The 22,405-nt window shown below is 46.6% G+C and overlaps 2 protein-coding genes across 3 annotated transcripts in view; one reads left to right on the top strand and one right to left on the bottom strand.

Moving 5' to 3' along the window:
- LOC136611224 (START domain-containing protein 10-like) overlaps positions 1–19,104 on the top strand; it is a 69,425-nt gene extending 50,321 nt beyond the window's left edge. Inside the window, exons 2-6 of the mRNA XM_066590561.1 lie at positions 12,864–13,011; positions 13,105–13,208; positions 14,791–14,908; positions 15,703–15,755; positions 18,502–19,104. Coding sequence (XP_066446658.1) covers positions 12,864–13,011; positions 13,105–13,208; positions 14,791–14,908; positions 15,703–15,755; positions 18,502–18,732 — 654 coding nt within the window. The 3' untranslated portion in view covers positions 18,733–19,104. The remainder of the gene's footprint in view (positions 1–12,863; positions 13,012–13,104; positions 13,209–14,790; positions 14,909–15,702; positions 15,756–18,501) is intronic.
- LOC136611222 (uncharacterized) lies at positions 793–6,300 on the bottom strand. 2 transcript variants are annotated; one of them, XR_010790237.1, is made up of 3 exons: positions 5,541–6,300; positions 3,126–3,170; positions 793–2,148 (listed from the first exon to the last, which is right to left on the bottom strand). XR_010790237.1 is itself a non-coding variant. In XM_066590560.1 (2 exons), the coding sequence occupies exons 1-2, from the start codon at positions 5,779–5,781 to the stop codon at positions 2,206–2,208; spliced, it is 1,206 nt and encodes a 401-aa protein (XP_066446657.1). In that variant the 5' UTR covers positions 5,782–6,300; the 3' UTR covers positions 793–2,205. The 2 variants fall into 2 exon arrangements, 1 of the variants encoding a protein (XP_066446657.1); XM_066590560.1 differs by having other exon boundaries at positions 793–3,170.
- Positions 19,105–22,405: the final 3,301 nt, after the last annotated feature.

The following is a 22,405-nucleotide window of genomic DNA, read 5'->3' as shown; positions in this document are numbered from 1 at the left end:
AACATTTTCTACATCTGTAAGTGGAGAATCGCATGACACCTCTTTGATACTGTGTAGCTGAGACTGTTGCATTCAATTTTTGGCAACTACTGGTTACCATTAAAATGTTAGACTCCATTGCTATAAACTACTACGCTAATTGCCTCTAAAGACATGTAACCACTAAGCCTGTGGCAGCAACTGAGAGACTGCAAGTATAACACTGTTACCTCCTAGTGGGTAAAAACCCAATGTGATTAAAACTGCTTATATCCTCAAGTGGGCTCTGTATCATACGCTCAAAACTAAGAAAGACCCCCCCCCCCCCCCCCCATCCCCTCTAGTAGGCTTGGTCTAGGTCCCTCCTGCTGCTCTCCAGAGCTCTGATGCGCTTTTTGCAGTCCTCAGCTGCCCACAGAAGATCACTTCCTGGTTGCGGGATTCATAAAACCCACCTCCAGGTATCCATGGCTCTGATTGCCTGAGCAGCGATCGATGGCTCTGATTAATTCTTGAGCGCTGATTGGCTGAGCAGCGCTTGATAACCAATGCGATGGCTGTGATTAGTTGATTGCATTGTGGAGGCGAGATTTATGAATTGGCCAATCAATGCCACAGCTCAGCCGATTCATAACTCGCGCCTCCACAACGTGATGGCTGTAATTGGCTGAGCAGTGGTCGAAGAACCAATCTTTTGTGGGTTACCAAAGACTACAAAAAGCGGGTCTGAGCTCCAGAAAGCTGCAGGAGGGACCAGGACAGAGCCTGATAGGCAAGTATAATAAGACTGGAGGGACTTACCCATTAACCCCCGTTCCCCATTAAACAAAGACACCATACGACTATATGCTGGCATATTGTGGGTAGGCCACAGCCTTTATTAAACTGTATAAAACCTTTTAACGAATCCTCTATTTTTCTCCTTCCATGCCAAAAAATAAAAATGTCCGATTCTAACGTCGTAAAACTGAGGCGTAAGAAGGCCCCTCTCGGCCTGAAAAAGCCCTTCCATTTCTTGCTGGCATGGAAGTCCTCAAATTCCGCCTACCGGCTGTGACAACTTCCTGTAACATTAATCCCATCACCCCTCTAATAATTCTCTTCATCCCCCCCCCTCAGCTCAGAGGGCGGGTGGGCGGGCGTCTTCACTCTTCTTCTCCCGGTCCAGAATGATCTTCCTCTTCCTTCTTCTTCCTCTAACCCTGCTAACTCCACCCCTAACCCCTGGTCACTTCCTTTCTTCCTGACCCCTCCCCTCCAGTCCTCAGCATCTTCGCCAGTAAGCTTTGCTGCTATCTAGACTGGAGGGACTTACCCATTAACCCCCGTTCCCCATTAAACAAAGACACCATACGACTATATGCTGGCATATTGTGGGTAGGCCACAGCCTTTATTAAACTGTATAAAACCTTTTAACGAATCCTCTATTTTTCTCCTTCCATGCCAAAAAATAAAAATGTCCGATTCTAACGTCGTAAAACTGAGGCGTAAGAAGGCCCCTCTCGGCCTGAAAAAGCCCTTCCATTTCTTGCTGGCATGGAAGTCCTCAAATTCCGCCACGAAGGATGCAGCATATTACTATGCTGCACTCCGCCCCCCACATGCCAGCAAAAGAGCCGACTCTACCCCATCCTGCAACCTAGATAAAAAGGTATCTAGCCCTATGTCGCTAAGATGCACTCCGTCACCTCGCATCATCCCGCGCTCTCTTCTCTCCAGCTCCCAATGACGTATTGCTATCCCACCTAACGCTCGCACATGCTTTGATATCCTAAAATTGACGGTCTTCCTTACTCTCTCGATGGCTTCATTATCTCTTGCTTCTCTCCAAATTCTTCTGGCCACGATGTCTGACCAAACAATTATGACCCTCTTAAAAAATTCCTTGAAACGAAAAATGTCCGCTTTCATCAATGCTATCAACTCCGCCACCTTTATCTTCCCAAGGTCATTTCCACCAGCGTGAATAACTAATATCACTCTGTCATTCTTCCAGCTGCTGATTTTTAAAACCTCCTGGAGCAGCCTGGGCCATTGTAATCCTCTAATACCAAGCCAACGCACTGGCACATTAAGGCCTAAATTCACGCCAATGGGCCTATTTCTGGCTCTCTTTTCCGCCCAGTATACATAGGAGTGGCCCACCACCCATACTGTCCAATCCGACACTGTGGATAAAATAAAAGAACAAAACCAAAGCAGAAATCGCAACACCATAAACAATATTATAGAACTCTCAGATTTGGCCGAACATATGACCGATAAGCATCTGATTTCCAACGACCCACCTTCTTAACCCCCTCGATACCCATGCCACACGCAAAAGCGGACGTCGCAGCTCCGATCCTAAACGAATGTGATCCGAATTCCGAGGGGTTAAGGCCTAGCATTCTAATGCTATTCCGCATGACCGCCGTAAATTGGTATTTAGTTAGGGGAAAACCCGACGCATGGCACAAAAACGGACCAGTCCCACAGTGTCTCTTGGCGAACTCCTTTACCAGTAACACCGGGCACCACTTTGTCCCCAATTTTCCCACTCTAATCCATTCTCCCATCCCGTATATGTCTGTCTTTGATCTTCTGACACCTATCTTAATACAGTCTTTGTCAATTACCACGTCTGAGAAAAACAGCCCCCCGGGCTTTGACTTGCACGCCGATACTAACTCCCCGATGCGTAATGCGGCAAAAAAGGCGATGGAAAAAGCCGCGCGAAAAAGCTCTGCTTCGGAAGCATCCGTGCAGACCGACTCCACCACGTTGAGAATAGCATTTAATAACTCGAACGTGATAGGGCGCCTGCCGTCCTTGGTCACCCTGTCCTTCTTCCACCCTTTTATTATTTGCCCAAAAACGAAGTCCTTCGTCACGTCTCTTGTCCCGTGTAAGCGCAACAAAAATGCTATGGCCGATAGTCGTTTTTTCGCCGCATCCGCTGAAGACCCGCTTTTACGCATCGCGGACAGGACATCTAATGTCACCGCCCTTGCTCTTTCTTCTGTTGGAAAAATTCCACCCGCCGCTGCTAACCATTCTTTCCATACTTTGTTATATCGGTTCCATGTGGTACTTGTTACTGACGCTTTAACGAGAGCTAACAGCTCTCCTCTATCACTTCCCACAAGAAAGCAGGGCAACATACCCCCTCGACCTCCGCCGTCGGGTGCAGCTCCCTGAAATGTGACATCTGAAAACGAGAAAGAGCATCAGCAGTAGCATTCAAATATCCTGGTACATGTCTCGCTTTAAACTTAACATTGTGCTGTAAACACCGTAAGATCAAATGGCGTAATGCTGCCAGCACCAACGTTGAGGATGACGATTGCTTGTTGACCATTTGCACCACCGATTGATTATCTGACCAAAAGCAAATATTACCGTTGGCCAACCTCTGGCCCCATATTTCCATTGCCACCACCAAAGGGAAAATCTCCAATAACGCTGTGTTCTTTATCCATTTTCTTTCAATCCATGTATCCGGCCATGCAGCACAACACCATTGATCACCCAATATTACTCCGAATCCATAAGAACCAGCTGCATCCGATACCAAGCCGATCTCTTCGTTCTGCTTCTCCTCCTCCAGACATATTACTTGACCGTTAAATGAACTCAGAAAAACTCTCCATATGTGCAGGTCTGATCTCATCCCTTTTGTCACCCTGACAAAATGATGGGGTTCCTTTACCCCTTTCGTTGCTAGTGACAACCGCCGGGAAAAGGCTCGCCCCATCGGAATGACCCTGCACGCGAAATTCAACAACCCTAACAATACTTGAAGTTGGTGCAGTGTAACCTTCCGAGAACTGCCCACCAACTCCACGACTTGGCGCAAACGCGCCACTTTTTCATCCGGCAAGTGGAAAGTCATTTCCTCCGTGTCGATTTCTATGCCTAAAAAACCGAGCCTCGATGCGGGGCCAACCGTCTTCTCATCCGACAAGGGGACCCCGGCTTTTCTCATCAAACTACGAAACGACGAAAGTAAAAACTCGCAGGCCGTCGAATTTGCCTGACCAACAAAAAGAAAATCATCCAAATAATGCGATACCGATGAGATGCCCGTCTCCACTCTTAACATCCATTCCAAGAATGAACTAAAAACCTCAAAATAATAACAGGAGATAGAGCAACCCATCGGTAGGCACATGTCCACAAAAAACTGGTCCTCGATGCTGCATCCCAGCAGATGAAAACACTGCGGATGCACCGGCAGGAGCCGGAAGGCCGATTCAATATCGGCCTTTGCCAACCAAGCGCCTTTACCTGCCTGTCTAACTAATGCAACCGCGCAGTCGAAAGACGCATATGACACCGCCGCTTGCTCTTTTGATATTCCGTCGTTGACTGATTCACCCGACGGATAGGATAGGTGATGGATAAGTCTGAACTTGCCAGCTTCCTTCTTCGGTACCAGTCCCAAAGGGGAAACCCGCAAGTTCACGAAAGGCGGTTCCCGAAATGGGCCCGCCATTCGACCCAATTCTACCTCCTTCAGCAACTTCTCCATCACCAACTGCTTATTATCGCGAGCGGACTTTAAATTCTGGCAAAAAGACGCCGACGAAACTGGGGAATGCGGGATAAAGAAACCTTCAGCAAACCCCGCTCTAAGCAGGTTTGCTTCCAGTCTCCGTGGGTACCGGTCGAGCCACGGCTCCAGGTACTGGACGCTCACCGGCGTTCGCCCCTGTGCCGGGAACTCCCGTCGCTCGTTGGCGTCGGAAACAACGCAACGCCGTGTGCGAACCTCCGCAGACCGAGCATTCGTGCCGAAATTTGCACGATGCGTAAAAACGGCAGTGGCCTTCGTTGAAGGCCCAGCAAGAACCGGACGGTTTTGGGGCCGCAGCAGCCTGCTGTCCGCTGGCTCCTGCGGCCGATCCTTGAAAGCTATGTTTTACGGGTTTCTGCGCCAGGATCAACTGGATCCAAACGTCTGTCGCCTTTGACGCCCAACTGATCTGCTGTGAACCCGAAATTCTGCGACGAAAATCTTCGTCGTATCGCCACCAAGCCGATCCCCCGTGCAACTTATATGCACTGTGGATCGTGTTGATGTACACGAGCAATTCCGGGCCCTTCTGCGGCTGCTGCTTGCACACTACATGAGCCAAAATCAAAAAGGCCTGTAGCCAATTCCCAAATGTTTTGGCTACTTTGGGTTTTTTCTCGCTCCCACGTTCAGTGAACCTTTCCCTGTCAACTGACACGTGTTCGACTGATAACAGCGACCATATATCCACATAGTTACCATTTATAATTTTTGATACCACTTCGTTCTCCAGCCCCGCATCCAACGGGGCTACTCCACAAAACAGCGAGTCTGCTAATTTCAGACCCTCACTCACCCCTGCCACCGAGGGCAGGCACCTTTGTCCTTGTGCTGGACCACCAACCTCGGGCGAGGCCGCCCTCCCCGGTTTATCATAGGACACTAGAAGCCCTTTATCCATATCATATTTATCCACCAAGGCTCTGAGAGCCACCATAAATTCATCCTTCCGGCTCGTGCCGGACACATTATCCCAAACTTTATTTAACTGAAACGACTCACCCGCCTCGTTGACCTCCGGCATAGCCAAGGGAACGTTAGGGGCGGGCAGTGATGTTTGTTGGTACTCCCGTGCGTATCGTGCCGTGCCACTTTCTTGGGGGACACGCCGGCTCCTCGGGCTCCTTGACATTGTAGCCCCGCAGGCTGACATCCTGTTACCCGGTCTGCTCCCGCGCTCTCCTTGTCTGATATCTGCAGAAGAAGCCGGTGACCGTGAAAACAAATTCCTCATGACCTGCATCTCCACCTCTCGGTTGCTCTGCCCTTCCCTCCAAGTCACCGCTTCTGCCTGATCACCCCGTACGAATCTGCTCCTCCTCGTCTCCTCTCCTCCTGCTGAAGATGATGAGCAGCTGCGCTCCTCGCGCGCCCTAGCTGTACGCCTGCTACTTGCCCCCTCTAACTGCCTGCACCTATCCTGCCCTATAACTCTACCGCTGCTATGATGGGGGCGGCTTAAGCTATTGCGCGCTGCGCAATGCTCCGGGGAGTCCCTCTCTACACTGCTGCTGGATGAAACCCTGAACTCCCTGCGCCTGACTGAAGACACAGTTGGAGGCCCCCGGCCCCCCCGCGCTATGGCGCGAAAATTCGCCGCCTCTTCTTCGCTGTCTGCCGGCCTGCTCCGCGCTGGTGGGCGAAAATACGCTGATTTTTCGCTCCCGGCGCCCGCCCCATACCGCGCTGTGGTGCGAACTGTCGCTGCTTTTGAGCGATGAAATGATCGCCCCTTCCGCGCTGTAGCGCGAAAATCGTCCACCTCCTCTATTCTGGTCGCTGCCCCCCCCCTATCCCCCCCTAAGTGCTGGTGGCGAATATTCTGCCCTCTGTTTGACTGGCCTTTTTCGGTTCCCCTCCCTCCCCCCCCACTCTCCCCCCCGCTACTCGCGGCGCACGATGAGGGAGATGCACTCTCTGGCATCTCCCTCCTAACGGTCGCTGCATCTCCGCGGCCGGATCTATATCCTGTGCGCGGAACCCTACGCGCGCCTGCTGCTGCACGTGGCGTGCGCTCCGGGACCTCGCTCCTTGGGACCTCGCTCCTTGTACTGCCGTCAGCCGCGGGGATACCTCCTCCCGTGCTGGACTTACCCGACCTGGACGCTGCCGTACCTCCACGGGTAAGTGTTGTCCTCTCCGCTACCTCTGGCTCACCGACTCCCATGCGTTCTGCTGGTTCCACCTCCTCCCTACCGCGCTGAGACCGCACGGCGCTGTTCCCTCCGAGTCGCTCCGGTCTTGGGCTGCTGTTACGTCCGCCTCTCTTCGCCACCGGGCTGGGGCTCAGTCGCGCTGGCGGGTTTCTTCTCCGGGTTGGTCTTCCACGTGGCTCCTCGCTGCTGGGCAAAACCGGCTGGCTGGTGCTCGCTCCTTCTTCCGCCGCTGTCGTCCCCGAAAGGTCTTCAGCCATCTTCACGAGCCAGCTTGTGCCCTGGCTGGCCACCACGTCCTTGATCATCCGCATTAGCTCCTCCATTCTTCAGCTGTTCTGGGTCCGTCTTCACTCTTCTTCTCCCGGTCCAGAATGATCTTCCTCTTCCTTCTTCTTCCTCTAACCCTGCTAACTCCACCCCTAACCCCTGGTCACTTCCTTTCTTCCTGACCCCTCCCCTCCAGTCCTCAGCATCTTCGCCAGTAAGCTTTGCTGCTATCTAGACCAAGTGTCTCTTGAGGCAAAAATTTATATGACAGGGTCTTATTTTAGGGGAAACACTGTGTGGGACCAATTCCTATTTTAGCTGTGTTTAATTTATCGCCATTTTCTGCCTTCTATGTAGTAACCTACTCCTAGATGCCTTTTATGAAGATGTTTTATACTCTAGTGTCAGGCATGTAATATATTCTAAGTGCTCCACAGGCACCCAATAGTCCAAGCACTTCCTAAACTCTGCACCCACTGAGATTAAACTGCTGCATTAATAAGAGTGCCAAATAATCATAACAAAGTGAACGCATGCAAAATAAAGGGCAGCTCTCTAATTACTCAACATCAGAGCCGGGAGTTTATTAAATATTCAGGTGACCCTAATGAAGGCCACTGACATTCCATTTATTGCACAAACAGTCACTTCCTGCTCCGAGGGATACAGAGACATGGTGGAGGACGTCTTCATGAATTATTTACACCATCTCGAAAGATTGATATCCCAGACCAGTTTGGGTTACTAGGTAATGGTTTCTGGTTACTTCTGAGCTCAACTCTTGCTGTGATGACTACTACATGAAAAGCAGCCAGGGAACAGCCATTGACCGGAGTATGACCCTGATGAGATCTGACCGTCCTGTTTTATGTTTTGTTTTAGCTGAAACTGCTATAGTCATTAAAGGGGTTGTCCCGCGGCAGCAAGTGGGTCTATACACTTCTGTATGGCCATATTAATGCACTTTGTAATGTACATTGTGCATTAATTATGAGCCATACAGAAGTTATCAAAAGTTTTTTACTTACCTGCTCCGTTGCTAGCGTCCTCGTTTCCATGGAGCCGACTAATTTTCGCCGTATAATGGCCAAATTAGCCGCGCTTGCGCAGTCCGGGTCTTCTTCTTTTTTCAATGGGGCTGCTCGTGCTGGATGCCGGCTCCGTGTAGCTCCGCCCCGTCACGTGCCGATTCCAGCCAATCAGGAGGCTGGAATCGGCAATGGACCGCACAGAAGCCCTGCGGTCCACCGAGTGAGAAGATCCCCGCGGCCATCTTCATCAGGTAAGTAAGAAGTCACCGGAGCGCGGGGATTCAAGTAAGCGCTGTGCAGTTTTTTGTTTTTTTTTAAGTCCCTGCATCAGGGTTGTCTCGCGCCGAACGGGGGGGGGTTGAAAAAAAAAAAACCCGTTTCGGCGCGGGACAACCCCTTTAAGTTTTCCATATGTTGGTTTAGAAATGTGCCAATGATGGCACTTACAAGAAGAGTTAAGGTGCTTGAGCTTAATAGGCTACTACTCTTAACCATGTATTTTTAAAGTGGTGAAGCAAATCGATTTTTATTTTTTGCCAGGTTTTAGATGGATTTTCATGTCAAATACAATAAGGCAGGGATGCACAATAGAGATGAGTGAGCATACTCGCTAAGGGCAATTGCTCGATTGAGCATTGCCCTTAGCGAGTACCTGCCCGCTCGGAAGAGAAGGTTCGGCTGCCGGTGCCGGGCGGGGAGCAGCAGGGGAGAGCGGGGAGGAAAAGAGGGGAGATCCCTCTCTCCCTCTCCCCCCTCCCCGCTCCCCCTGCTCACCGCCGCAACTCACCTGTCACCCGCGCCGGCAGCCGAACCTTCTCTGCCGAGCGGGGAGCTACTCGCTAAGGACAATGCTCGCACATCCCTAATGCACAACCTTTTCTAGTCTAAGGCCACTTTGTCAGAGTGAGCAACTCCAAGAGCCACAATAAATGGGGTATTGCCATAGATGTCTGATAGGTGGCAGTCTTGGAAGTGGAAGCTGTTCATATGCAGACAGTGAGGGTCCCCTTATTCTGTATTTACACTTCAGAAAGGAAGAGCCCATCCATGCAGTGGTTTTCCATTATATGTTATGTGAGTTGCTGAAATGCTAACTGTTTTATTAATGGGGTTGTCCCGCGAAAGCAAGTGGGGTTCAGCACTTCTGTATGGCCATATTAATGCACTTTGTAATGTACATCGTGCATTAAATATGAGCCATACAGAAGTTATTCACTTACCTGCTCCGTTGCTGGCGTCCCCGTCTCCATGGCTCCGTCTAATTTCAGCGTCTAATCGCCCGATTAGACGCACTTGCGCAGAAGGGTCTTCTCCCTTCTGGTCGGTCCGGGCACGAGCGGCGTTCTGGCTCCGCCCCCTTCTACGCGTCCTCGCGTAGCTTCGCCCCATCATGTGCCGATTCCAGCCAATCAGGAGGCTGGAATCGGCAATGGACCGCACAGAGCCCACGGTGCACCATGGGAGAAGACCCGCGGTGCATCGTGGGAGAAAACCGCGGTGCATCCCTGGGAAAGGACCGGCGGCCATCTTTGGAAGAAGTTTTATAAGTTGATGAAACGCTAGAATGGTGAGTTTAAACCTTCTTTAAACCTTCTTTACACGTGTACATTGTAATGTTTGATTTAGAAGGGGGACTGGGCAGAAAAAAGTCACTTTTGCCTCGGGACAACCCCTTTAAACAAGGAGGATGGCTGCATTCATGCATTGCCACTGAATCTCTTTTTTTGTTTTTCTGGAGGGCCACACGGGTCGACCATTCTACCAATACAGAGGGGCCTCAAAGGTGTCCACACAGTGCACCATTGGTACTTGCCTGTCTTACTATCCACTTTTCTCTCGGACATGGAAAATGCATGTCAACAACCACCAGACACCATCAAGAATAACTGTATCAGGTGGTTTGCAGCCACACAGAATGGCATCGCAGGCCACAAGTTGTGAACCTTGTTCTATATTGTCAAATGCCTCTCTGCCATAAACAAGACGTGATTTATTGTTCATGATGGGTGAAGGACCAGTGTCGGACTGGGGTGCTTGGGGCCCACCAATAAAACTATGTTCTGAGGGCCCAGTGTACAGTTACATACAAATATCTGTCCCTGTTCAAATATTCCTCACCACTGCGTTTTTCATAAACTTTAGTAGAAACATGGCCACATGCACATACAGCCACCTTTCTATTGACATATATGGAGAATGCAGTAGGAAGTGGTAGACTCCCAATATATGCTGTTGGTGGTGGGCTGGGGGCCTACCCTGGCTTAGGGCCCACCAGAGGATTCACCTGTAACAAGTTCAAGCCTGTGGAGGAGACAGACTTTGTATTGGGGTCCAGGAGCTTCAAGTTGCACAACTGGAGGGGGCAAAAATTTCCACAATGCCAATGTAGATTTATAGAGCTGTGAGTAGGGATCATTTGCTCTTTAACTGCTATAGATATAATGAATTTGAGTCAGGTTAACACTTTTTAAAAACTGGCGCAAAAGTGGAAGTTACCCACAGCAACCATTCAGCTTCCAGCACACCCTTGTTTTTTAGACTGTTTGTTTTTTAAGAGTTGAGCTACAGAGAATATTTTTGCCCTGCTACTGATGATAAAGCTCAAATTACAGCTGTTGCAATTCTGTTGGCTGCCGCTATCATTCATTAGCGGCAATACTAAGCAGACGCTGGCTATAGACTCAACAGACGCAAATCCTACACAGACGCTGGTCATAAATTCAGCAGCCGCGTCTGCTGCCGGACTGCAGCTGCAGGCTGGGTGAGTGATATGCCGGGGGGGTTGCTGCTGGGCCGGAGGCTAATAGGTGGGACACTAGAACTATTGAGACTGCTATGGGGGTCACTGGTACTAATGGAGCTACTAACTGGATCACTAATACTATGGGGGAATCACTATAACTATTATTAGGGCCATTACTGGGGATACTACAATCCTATTACTTCAGATGAGTCTCAATGGTTCAAATATGTGTTAGGTATCTTATGTATTGGCGCTCTTTGTTTTCATTTTTGAGGGGGGACGGGCGCCATTTTACCTTCGACAGTATAACTGCTTGGGGCAGCTCTCCTGTCGCATGTTTTGTATTGGCGTCCAGCTGCTTCAAGATATGCCTCTAGAAAGAACTGTTTAACCAAACCTCTACTGATTGACTCTCTTACATCAGATGTGTGTCTTATCACCTGTACCTTATTTATGCGTTAGTTACTGTTTTGGTAACCATTTCAAGACCATACTGGAATAATCGGAAAGAGTTGTTCAAGCTATCGAATTTCCTTTTTTTCTTTTTTCACCTTTATCGCGTACACTTTGGAGGTTGCGCCTGTGCAGTGTCCAAGGAGCAGGCCCTCAGCCGAGGAGACAGCTGGGTAGAGATAACCTTGTCACTGGGCTCTGACATCTCTTCCCTAAGGGTAGCTTAAGACCCGACCCTCCTTACTGGTTACCTATAGTCCAACTTGTCACTCGTGATGCCATCGTTCCATCATCTCCGGTGGATCTTTTGGAGATGTAAATTCCGGGAAATAAAGCAGTCCACTCACAAAGTATACTTTTCCGAACAGGAACTGGGAACATTTGGTTCTGCTCGTTTACCTAAAAAATATTCATGACAACAGCACAACAATTCTTACAGTAGTGATGCAAGGAGGCTTCACGAGGTATTTGTATCTCTACAGTCCCAGTTATCTGTAGGTATTAACTCTCCCAGTAACTCTTTCTCTCTCCTGCCAATCACTCACACTTCTTGCTTGCTAGTGGTTCCTTTCTCCCACTCCAAACCCATGCGATTTCCATGTGTTTTCCCCCAGTCCAGGTACATTCACTCGGTTATAGATGGCGGTTAAGGCTAGGCGCAGGCAGACGCAACAGACCACCTCTCGGACGCTTCCATTCTCCTTACGCACAGACTGACCTGACAACCTCTCTGTAGTGTCTGTCACTCACTAGTCCTCAGACTGACTAACAGACTGACGGTCTCTCTCAGCTCCCTAGCATTGTGTTCTTGCAAATACCTATATCAAGCAACCCCTATGTGACCACAAACAATACACACAAAATGATACATTTTTCAGACAGATAGGACATAACAGACATTAACCCTTTCAGTCCTGCAAACAGTAATACAGTAAACCCTTGAGTAACATTGCTCTTAAAGGGGTTGTCTCACGCCGAAACGGGTTTTTTTTTTTTTTTTCAATAGGCCCCCTCGTTCGGCACGAGACAAACACAAGGGATGGGTTAAAAAAAAAAAAGTTTAGTACTTACCCGAATCCCCGCTCTGCGGTGACTTCTTACTTACCTTACCAAGATGGCCGCGGGGATCTTCACCCACGATGCACCGCGGGTCTTCTCCCATGGTGCACCGTGGGCTCTGTGCGGTCCATTGCCAATTCCAGCCTCCTGATTGGCTGGAATCGGCACACGTGATGGGGCGGAGCTACGAGGACCAGCTCTCCGGCACGAGCGGCCCCATTCACCACGGAGAAGACCGCACAGCGCAAGCGCGTCTAAAATCGCCAGAAGACGGCGATTTTAGACGGATCCATGGAGACGGGGACGCTAGCAACGGAACAGGTAAGTGAATAACTTCTGTATGGCTCATAATTAGTGCACGATGTATATTACAAAGTGCATTAATATGGCCATACAGAAGTATATAACCCCACTTGATTTCATGAGACAACCCCTTTAAGTAAAGCTGTTTTTCAACTTAAGTCGATGTGTAAGGGCCATTCTGGAGGGGACCCTGTTAACTCTGGGCCACTACGCCTGCTTAATATGTTGGAGACTTCCTACATTTTACACAATGAAGAAATATTCATATTTTAATCTAACATTGTCGTTTTCGTTGTCTTGTGTGCTTTCACAGATGCGTATTATTTGCAAAGATGTTCCTGCAGAGGTTCTCTATGACGTCCTCCATGACACCAGCTACCGCAAAAAGTGGGATACAAACATGATTGATACCTATGACATTGGAAGACTCACAGTCAATGCTGATGTGGGGTACTACTCATGTAAGGATCTTAACAGCATAAGGGTTGTGGGCAGTTTGAGTCCAAATTGATTTTACTACACTGTTTTTTGTTGTTTTTTTTCCTTCATTACAGGGAAGTGTCCAAGTCCACTGAAGAACAGAGATTTTGTGACTCTGAGATCATGGCTGCCACTTGGCAATGATTACATGATAATAAATTACTCAGTGAAGCATCCGGTAAGCTTTGAAAAAAACTCTACTTTTGTTGTAAAGTTTCATTTAATGTGTTCAGATTTGCAAAAGTTCGTTAAATATATTTTTTGTATGTTAAAAACAAGTTGTCCGGGTTTCAGTGATAGAAAAAAAAAATAGGGAGAGTAGAGAACGTTGAAGGCAGGGGCTGTCCATGGTATGTAGGAGGTTGTTTTGGCATGTGGGCCTGCAAGATCTTTCGATGCGGTAGCCTTGAGGTTCTGAGGACCTAGATATACTGAACTGAAAGTTGTGTTGGCGTCCATGGGGATCTGTCAGATACTAGTGTATATACACTAGTAATTGTTTCAAAGGACTTGTGGAATAAGCATGTAACACATTTTGAAGTATTACACCTTTTTATCTGACAGCTGAAAGTGGCTACATACATTTATATGTAAAAAAATAAAAATAAATTGTAGACCTGTACATGTACACGGCGTCACATATACGCAGGCCAAATATTAACCCCTTTAGTGGCAGGTTTATTATTACCATGTCAGCTTGGCAAGACCAGAGATTTTCCTGAGGTAATTCGACGTGGCAAACGTGTACAGTGGCACAATAACTGTGTCCTGGCCAGCATTTTAGCACTAGAGCTGTCCACAGAAATCTTTCGGGCTTTAACTGCGTGGTTAAGTGCAGCAAGCCCCAGAGATTTTCCGAGCATGCCACTAAAGGGGTTAATTGAGTTTACTTAAAATCAACTTTTTTTTCCCCACTTTATGTGCAAGATATCACCATGCAAGACATGTAAGATCAAAAGATACAAGTAGGAAGTATAAATAGTATATCCCTAAGATAAAGAAAAGCAAAACCACGTTCTACTTGGCATCCATGGTATGGAGATAAATCGACCTGAAGGAAGTTAATGTTCATCCTCCCAGAGACGGAGAGTAGACTTCAACAACGCCCTTCCATGATCGACTCCCCTCTGCCTTTGTCTGAGGTCAACCTTATGAACCATGGATGACGCTACACAATATATTTCTACTAAATTATTTAATGAGCTATTTTTATAGCATACTGTTAAGGGTTGTAGAGCAAAGTTTTAAACCAGCTTGGCCGGCAGCTCCCAAACAAGCGTGAGTGGTAGGCCATTCAAGAACACCATATTTTAGTATATGTCCAATACTTTTTTAGGTTGCTGCTTATGAATTTAAATGCATATAGACAAAAATACTCCATACAAAGATGTATGTAGAAAACGCCGCCCTGTTGACCATTCAGTCCATACACCACAAAAGATATTGTAGCAGGGTTGAGAAGCATTGCACATTATATGCTGAACCCTATTAGAAGATTTTTGACAGGAAGAAGGCACTCATCGATGCCAAGGGCGCAGTCATGTGGATCAGGGCTGATGTTGTGACGTCACCTCGGCTCCACTTCCTGATTGCAGCTGGCACGCCACAACCATTATTTGGGCTAAGGGAACAATAGACCTGGCTGTATTTAAGGGCAGCCTATTCTGGTGACTGGTCCTACTCCTGGTGGACTAAGGTTTTAGATTTTCGGTGATGGGTATACGATATGCTTTCCTCACAATAGCTTCTGTTCGTTCCAGAAACATCCTCCTCGAAGAGACTTCGTCAGAGCAGTTTCCTTGCAGACTGGATATCTTATTAAAGCCAACGGAGACAACAGCTGTATTCTCTACTACCTTACACAAGTCGACCCAAAAGGTAACATGACTATGCATCTTTTTGTAAGTTCTTGGGAAGCAGCCTTGTAAAATCCTTCATTTTTTGTATTGTTGCACTAGTTTGGTATTGGGCAAATTACATGTAGCTTTCAACTTTTAAGAAAGGCCAGTTCTATGGACTGACCTGTGACAGAGTACCTGGGAATACTAAGACTTCTAGAACTAATACGGTTTTCAAGACACCCAGATTTACTCCATAGTCTGTTCATGGTATATTATTGGGCCGTAATTTTAATTTTTCTGTTGGTCAAAATGGTGACAGCCGTTCCATTCTAAATGTATTTAGAATTTCTACAAACGCAAACAATTTATTACGTAAGGATCTTATTTTGCCTTCCTCTGGATCAACATTGGAGGGTAATGGACCAAACCTAGATGGTCATATTTTTTTTTTTTTTTGTCCTTGCATACTTTGTTTCATGTATATATAAAATGTTGAGTAATAAAAGCTCTTCCTTTGAAGTAACACATCAAGGTATGTACACAATTATTTTATAGAGGGATTTGTAGAAGTGGTAAATCTTGAACAAGGTACCCTCATTGTGTATTGTTATAAGTTTGCAGTAAGACTACTTGACCATAAGGTGGTGCTAGTGCTGAGATTGTGAACAGAAAAGTCACCATGGACGTGCAGCGTAACAAGCGTTCGGCCAACTTCAAGCTAATGGACATTTCACACTCTTTATAATAAGCCACAACCTATCAAAATGGCTGGCCTCTTCTAAATCTTATATTTGTGTGGTTAACATGGATTTTTTTTTTTTTTCATTGAAGGGTCATTACCAAAGTGGGTGGTGAACAAAGTTTCTCAATTTGTGGCTCCAAAGGTAAGAACATCTTCATTACTGGACATACATATATAGCTACAACAGTAGATGGGGCCTCATACAGTACTCATCAAAAATGCATGAAATTAATCCAGGGTTGCAATAATAAACTCTATATTGCTCGATCGCTACAAAATAAATGCACTATAGTATGACAGGTGCATCATGATAACTCCATATACATAGACTGAAAAACAACTGATCGCCAGTGGTCCTAAGTTGTGGACCCCCAGCAATCACCTTTTGATGATCTATTCTGAGAATAGATAAAGAGATTGTCCATATCACATTTTGCTGCTGTACCTTCAGCACCCTCAAACTTTGGTTTTAGAAGTGACTGTATAGCTGGCAGTTCTTTATGGTCATATAAAAGTGGCGTTTATTTAATGCCCTGCCATCTAATGGCCATGGGGATTTAATACGAAGTATGCAGAACACACTGGTGTAGAAAATTGACCTTTTTAATGTCTTTAAGACTAAGCCTGCTTGTGCCTTAATGGTCCGGCCAAATCTTGGATATCTGGTATGTGTCACCTTTAAACAGAAATACTAATTCAATCTTCCTTATTTGCATACATTTACCCAGAGGAACGTGCATGACCTTTTATAAAGGCCCATTTACACCAGAAGATGATTGCTCAAAGGACCTTTGAGTAACACCTTTGAGCGATCATTTTGTATTAAGTAGCTACTCAGCTACTTAAATACCAATTAGGTGTGCAAATGAAGCCTGTGTTGAATGCAGTTAATAGCCCAAGGCTATTATCTGTGCTCAGATCCTTTTGTTCTCCACGGGGAAACAATGCTATCAGCACTCCCCATGGAGAAATTCTGATGAGTGAAGGCCGATTTTTAGGTTAGCTTGAATTTAACGATCAGTGCCTGAAAAGCGGACGATGGGTGCACATTTACATGCACCGATTATCGCTAAAACGATCGCAAAAAAAAAACCTTATCGGCGATCATCGGCTGGTGTAAATGGGCCCTAAGTCTCCTCATGCACCTTCTAGGTGTCCTCACACACCTTTTGGGTGCTCTTCTTGGAGAGAGACTATACCATCCCCTGACCCACTTGCCCCCTAGGTATCTCCACACACTTTTTGGGTGCCTTCCCCCTCCCCCCCCCCCCCCCCCCCCCCCCCGAAAGTGACCTCTGTACTGGTGGACCCAGCGTGTCTGTGCTTTACATGGCCAGACATTTGATTGCATTGCCATCCTTTTATGCTACGTTTCACCAGTAGCGGATGATTGATTAGAGGTGAGAGAAGCCAGACTTCTGGTAATCTGCTATTTGCTGTGCTGGTTTCATTTTAAAAAGGGTTCATCTTTAATGGTGCCATGCAGCCCGTTTTTAAATAGTGCTACGCAAAGTCTATAGGATAGCGCCATACATTGCCCAACTAAATTGTGCCAATTTTAATTTGAGTAGTCCTGCTGTGTTTATTGGAATAATACCATAGAGTACCTATTTGGATACCCGTATGGACTCATAGTGCGCCAACTGTGTCCCACAACCCCATATGATGTCAGGTTGATAACAGCCATCGGTGTGCACTTCCAGTGAATTGGTCTACACTCAGACTGAAGCCTACACTTAATGCTGGTATCAGTACAGGGCAGAATTCCACCAAGAATATTGGGAGAATCCAGGGGTGTCGCTATAGGGGGTTCAGATGTAGCAGTTAAATCCAAAGACCTTTATGCTGCAGACACCAGTATTATAAATTGCACTTAAGTGACCCCATCCCTCTTACAGACGTGCACTAGGTCCCAGAAGTTTAAGATTAAGGCTTAGGCCGGGCTCACACAAACGTATAATGTACGCGAATGTAATACATGGTAAATGGTGTAGGTGAAAGTACATTGATTTTCATTATTCCACTTACACAATAAATATATGCAAGTGTATGTCGCATTTTTTGCGCATGTTGCTAGGAGACTTGAGAAAGAAATACATTTTTTAAAAAGCCAGTGCAGGACGACATCGTGCGTAAAAAATACAGTCATCTCTCCTTAAGGAGAGCACCCAAAAAGTGTGTGAAGAACCTAAGGGGTGAATGGGTCGGAGGATGGCATTGTCCCTCCCCAAGGAAAGCCCCCAAAAGAGGTGAATGAGGAGACTTATAAAGTCATGCATGCGCCTCTGGGTATATCAAATAAGGAAGATGGAACACGCCTCTCACCGGCTAAGCCAGAAACCTACTGCACACCGATGAGGGGTAAACACCCCGAAACAGCTGTCTGTGTATGGTTTTCTATTTCCAATCATTGCTTTACAGACTTGTTAAAAAGTCCTACATTGATTTGAAGGAATTCTGCCATCCAATAGGTGGCGCTGCAGAGGCATTGTTCCATCTTCCTTATTTGCATAAAAAGTGCTGTGCCTACACAAGTAAAAACGCGACAGTACACAGTTCCTTCTCCGGTAAAACGCTGCAATTTTTACACATACAGTTGTGGGAGCCCGGCCTTGGGGAGAATCGCGTGAATTCCATCCAAAGAATCGCCTTCCAATTGCCCCGCAGTATGGAGGACATGCATTATTAGCTCAAGTTTTACATTGATTGTAGAAATTTTAGAAACCCACAATCGCTATAAATTTGACAGAACTGCCCCAATATAGTAATAGCGCAGCACTAAATCAATACACTCTCTAAATCAAGAAACCTGCTAGAGCAGAATGCCAATTTGATATTGTGGATGTACAAGACTTGTATTCTCACATGCTACAACTGATTCTATACAGGCAATGAAGAAGATTTACAAAGCTGGTATAAAGTATCCTGAATGGAAGAGAAAACACGACCCTCATTTCAAGCCTTGGGTCTATCCAGAGCAGAACACACTACCTACTGTCAATCTGGAAGATTTGGCAATCCAGCGGGCGGATGAGCTAGAAAACATAGATGAAAGTGGAGTGTCTGAAGAGAGGACGCACATCAGTGATGATGAAGATGGCCTCAACAAGGAGTCTTAGACACTTTTACTATTGCTGCTCTACCTGAATGTTAGGATGATTTTCTAATTCTTGTGTTCAGCTACCAAATATAGTGCATTACTTACAACTAACCCTTGATGACTTCCTGTCCTGCTGTAATATTTTCACTCACTTTTTACAATGTAGTAATGAAAAGCGATTTGATCAAATATCTATAATCGGATGTGATCGGGATAGCTGTACTTCTACATGCAAATTTTGGAGACCATTACTTTTTTTTATTTGCTATTTGCCTCGGTAGTCCAGTTTTCATGGAGATGTTAATCACCTTAAAGACCCTAGCCAATAGTATTGCCCCAAAGCAAAACCTGTAACAAGGCCCCCAACTCATAGTACTCAGCTCCCTATATGTCGAAGATGGGCCTTTTGGGCCCCCTAAGGCTCCTGGGCCCGGGGCAACCGCATCCTCTGCATCCCCTATAGTTAGGCCCATGTTGCCCATCAGAAGACCATTAAAATGATACTTGACCTGATTGATTTTGTCACAGATGCAGCATTTTATAGTACTCCATGTTAAATGCAAAAGTAACTTCTCCAAGTTATGGGTGTTTCCTGGTAATGACTATTAGTACTAGCACTGATTTTCGAGTTCCCTTGCACCACTCCTTGAGTGGACAACACCCTGGCTAGTCTATTGGAAATCGATGTGTGTGTGTCTCCTATATCTTACAATGCACTCTCTATAGTGTACATCTAGTGAGGAAGGAGCCTCAGAGAGCTTTTCTTTATGGGGGAGGGGGTGGGGGTGGGGGTACCGTCATGTGAAGCTCATTAGTTACCAACGAGTTAAGTGGTGGAACCTGCACAATGTAAAGTTTAAGTCTCTCTTCCTTCTTGCTCTGGCAGCCTGCCTGGCATAGCCTGTGGTCTCGACTACCCTTACCCACCCCACCACAGTCGGCCTTCATATTTTTTTTCCTCTAACACTTGCTCCACCCGCACGTTGGTATTTGGGCTGTATACTGACCTACGATGAGGGTTGGTCATTCCCCCTTCTAGTGCACCTCTTTTCCTAGCAACTGGCAACGCTTTTGAGTACTTGATACCCCACTGCAAGTCGCGGCCTATGGCCAGTTGAGAAGAAGCGGGCATTGAGAACACAGCACTGGGGAGGGTAAGGGGAAACGCCGAAAAAAGGAAAGCCACAGGGCAAGAATAAAACAGGGGAGAACGAAAACTGAGACAAGACTAAGGATGGCTTCACAAAGAATGACATTAGTGAGAATAATTGCTCAATAGTGAATACAAACAATGGTCTTCCGTGTAAAAATGGCCACCAACAGGGTAATGAGTGATTAACTCACTAGTTGCTAGTCATTTTTGTTTCAGCTCTCCTAAAAGTAGTTGCTGTTTACATCAGGTGACATTTGATCAAAGTCAGTCATTTGTACTTAAATGTATTGTGAATTAATTTGCATGGAGATTACCTATTAAGAATGTTGGCAAACACCTAATGAATAATTAATACTCGGTGTAAAAGCGAACAAACCACTGCTGTTCGTACACTTCAGATCATCGGTCAGAAAAGTTGCTGGACGATAGCCGCACCATATATAGGTACCTAAAGCCAACACAGGAAAAAACCTGAATAGCCATGAAAAGGAGCAGGAAGGACAAGATGCACCATAACTATATTAGAAACTGCTTCTGCCCACTGACCCCCTCAACAGCTGGGACCTTTAGGCAGGTAATGATGCAGTTTTTCAAGGCCAATCAAATATCTTCTTGAAAGCAACGTCCGTTGCTTGGTGCATTGTAGCATAACTTTCTGCATGTCCTCTTTCAGGTCTTTAAAGTTGTGCTGCACCCAGATGCCCAGTTGGTTGAGTTGATACTCCAGGTCAGCCAACTTGTGCCTTCAGGTCAAGTCTGATGGGACGACTGACCACCTTTCACTGAATACTGTTCTTGAACTTCTGCTCACTCCGCCCAATTCCCTCCAGAATGTGGCACTTCTGAGCATGCCTACTGCCACTTTCAGGTGCCTTTTAACAATATCAGGTCATCTGATGTGTGAGCCTCACCACTGCACTCCGGAGCCTCTCATCTGTCACTGCTATTACTAGTAGACTGTATGCAAATTTCATTAGTGCAATATACAGTCGTCAGAAGGCAGTAAACGATCTATAGATTTGAGTGAGGTGCGAAATGCACAAAATAGGGAGAATTATAATACTAAATGGCTCAATAAATGGTTATCAACTCAACTGCAATGAGTAATCTTTTTCACATGTCATTAAGGCCTCATTCACACGAGCGTGGTTTTAACGTTGTATTGGGGCGCAAAAAAATTGCAACTATACTGCGCTAAAAATCACGTGAACAGGCAGCTGCTCACTGGAACAGCTGGGCTTAAGAAAGCACGGCTGCTCCCGGAGGAGTGAGAGAGAAGCCGCCTCGCAGGGCTTACCCATAGCCCGGCTCTGTCTCTCCCTGCTATGGGTTAATCCCCCTAGCCCTGCTCTGTCTCTCCCTACTATAGGTTAATCCCCTAGCCCTGCTCTGTCTCTCCCTGCTATGAGTTAATCCCCCCTAGCCCTGCTCTGTCTCTCCCTGCTATGGGTTAATCCCCCCTAGCCCTGCTCTGTCTCTCCCTGCTATGGGTTAATCCCCCCCTAGCCCTGCTCTGTCTCTCCCTGCTCTGGGGATCCCCGAGGGATATCCCCATAGTTCAGAGTGTGGGTGAGGCTAGAGAGGGGGCGGGGCTATAGGGCTTCTCACACCAGCAGGGCTGGAGGAATTCTCAGCTGCTTACAGCAAAACATTTGAAATGTTCTTTTGGGCAGCACGTTTTAAATGTCCCACTGTAAACTCCTGTTAGTCCCCGCATGGATTTAGGGAACCCTCGGGGTTTCCCTTCATCTCCACGGGGACTAACAGGAGTTTACAGTGGGGCATTTAAAACGTGCTTCTGGGCAGCAGGTTTAAGTGTTCTTTTTTTAAGCAGCTGAGAATTCCTTTGGTCGGCAGAAATCCTCCGAATGATATTTGTAATCCTTTTTCTGCGCAGACGTTTCCATAGACTCCTGCTCCCATGGGAATCTATGAAACGCCTGCACACCGGGTCAGGTCCTATCTTTTCTCGCACAACAGACCTTAGATGCGAGCTTTGCAGTCACATATCCTGTCTTTGATTGGTGTGAGAACTTTGCGCGTCTAAAATCCCTTAATGTGAACACTTCTATATAAAACCAGTGGTTTTATATAGAAGCACTCTTTTCACATGCCTCTAATGTGCGAAAACAGCACTTGTGTGAACAAGGCCTTAGAGAGACACTGGGCAAATCTTGGGACCTAATGGTTTAAAGAGCAACTAAGAATATCCTTCTGCTTAAACCCCACACTTGGGATAATGTACAGTGCATCAGTTTTGCCCTCATTGCTTTTTTAATATAAGCCTACAAATATAGTAGGTTTAACTGGTGGGGCTTACAGAAAAAGCGAAAGTTAAAAACTTCTATTCTTCATGGCTTCAGGGAGCCATTGTCTAAAATGATACTAAATTAGGAGACCCTTTAAAGGCATTTTCCACCTAAACGTTATAGAAACTCTTCCCAGTAGTATTGATTATCTTCATATGCCAACTGATCTCCCTTTCTGCATCTCTTCACTTAGGACATGCATCCTTTGTAGCCATTGAGACAGTCTGGTT

The sequence above is a fragment of the Eleutherodactylus coqui genome, chromosome 2 (genome assembly GCF_035609145.1).
Source record: "Eleutherodactylus coqui strain aEleCoq1 chromosome 2, aEleCoq1.hap1, whole genome shotgun sequence".
Taxonomy (NCBI): Eukaryota; Metazoa; Chordata; class Amphibia; order Anura; family Eleutherodactylidae; genus Eleutherodactylus; species Eleutherodactylus coqui.
Note: the sequence above shows the minus strand (reverse complement) of the source record. Positions and strands in the feature narration are given on the sequence as shown.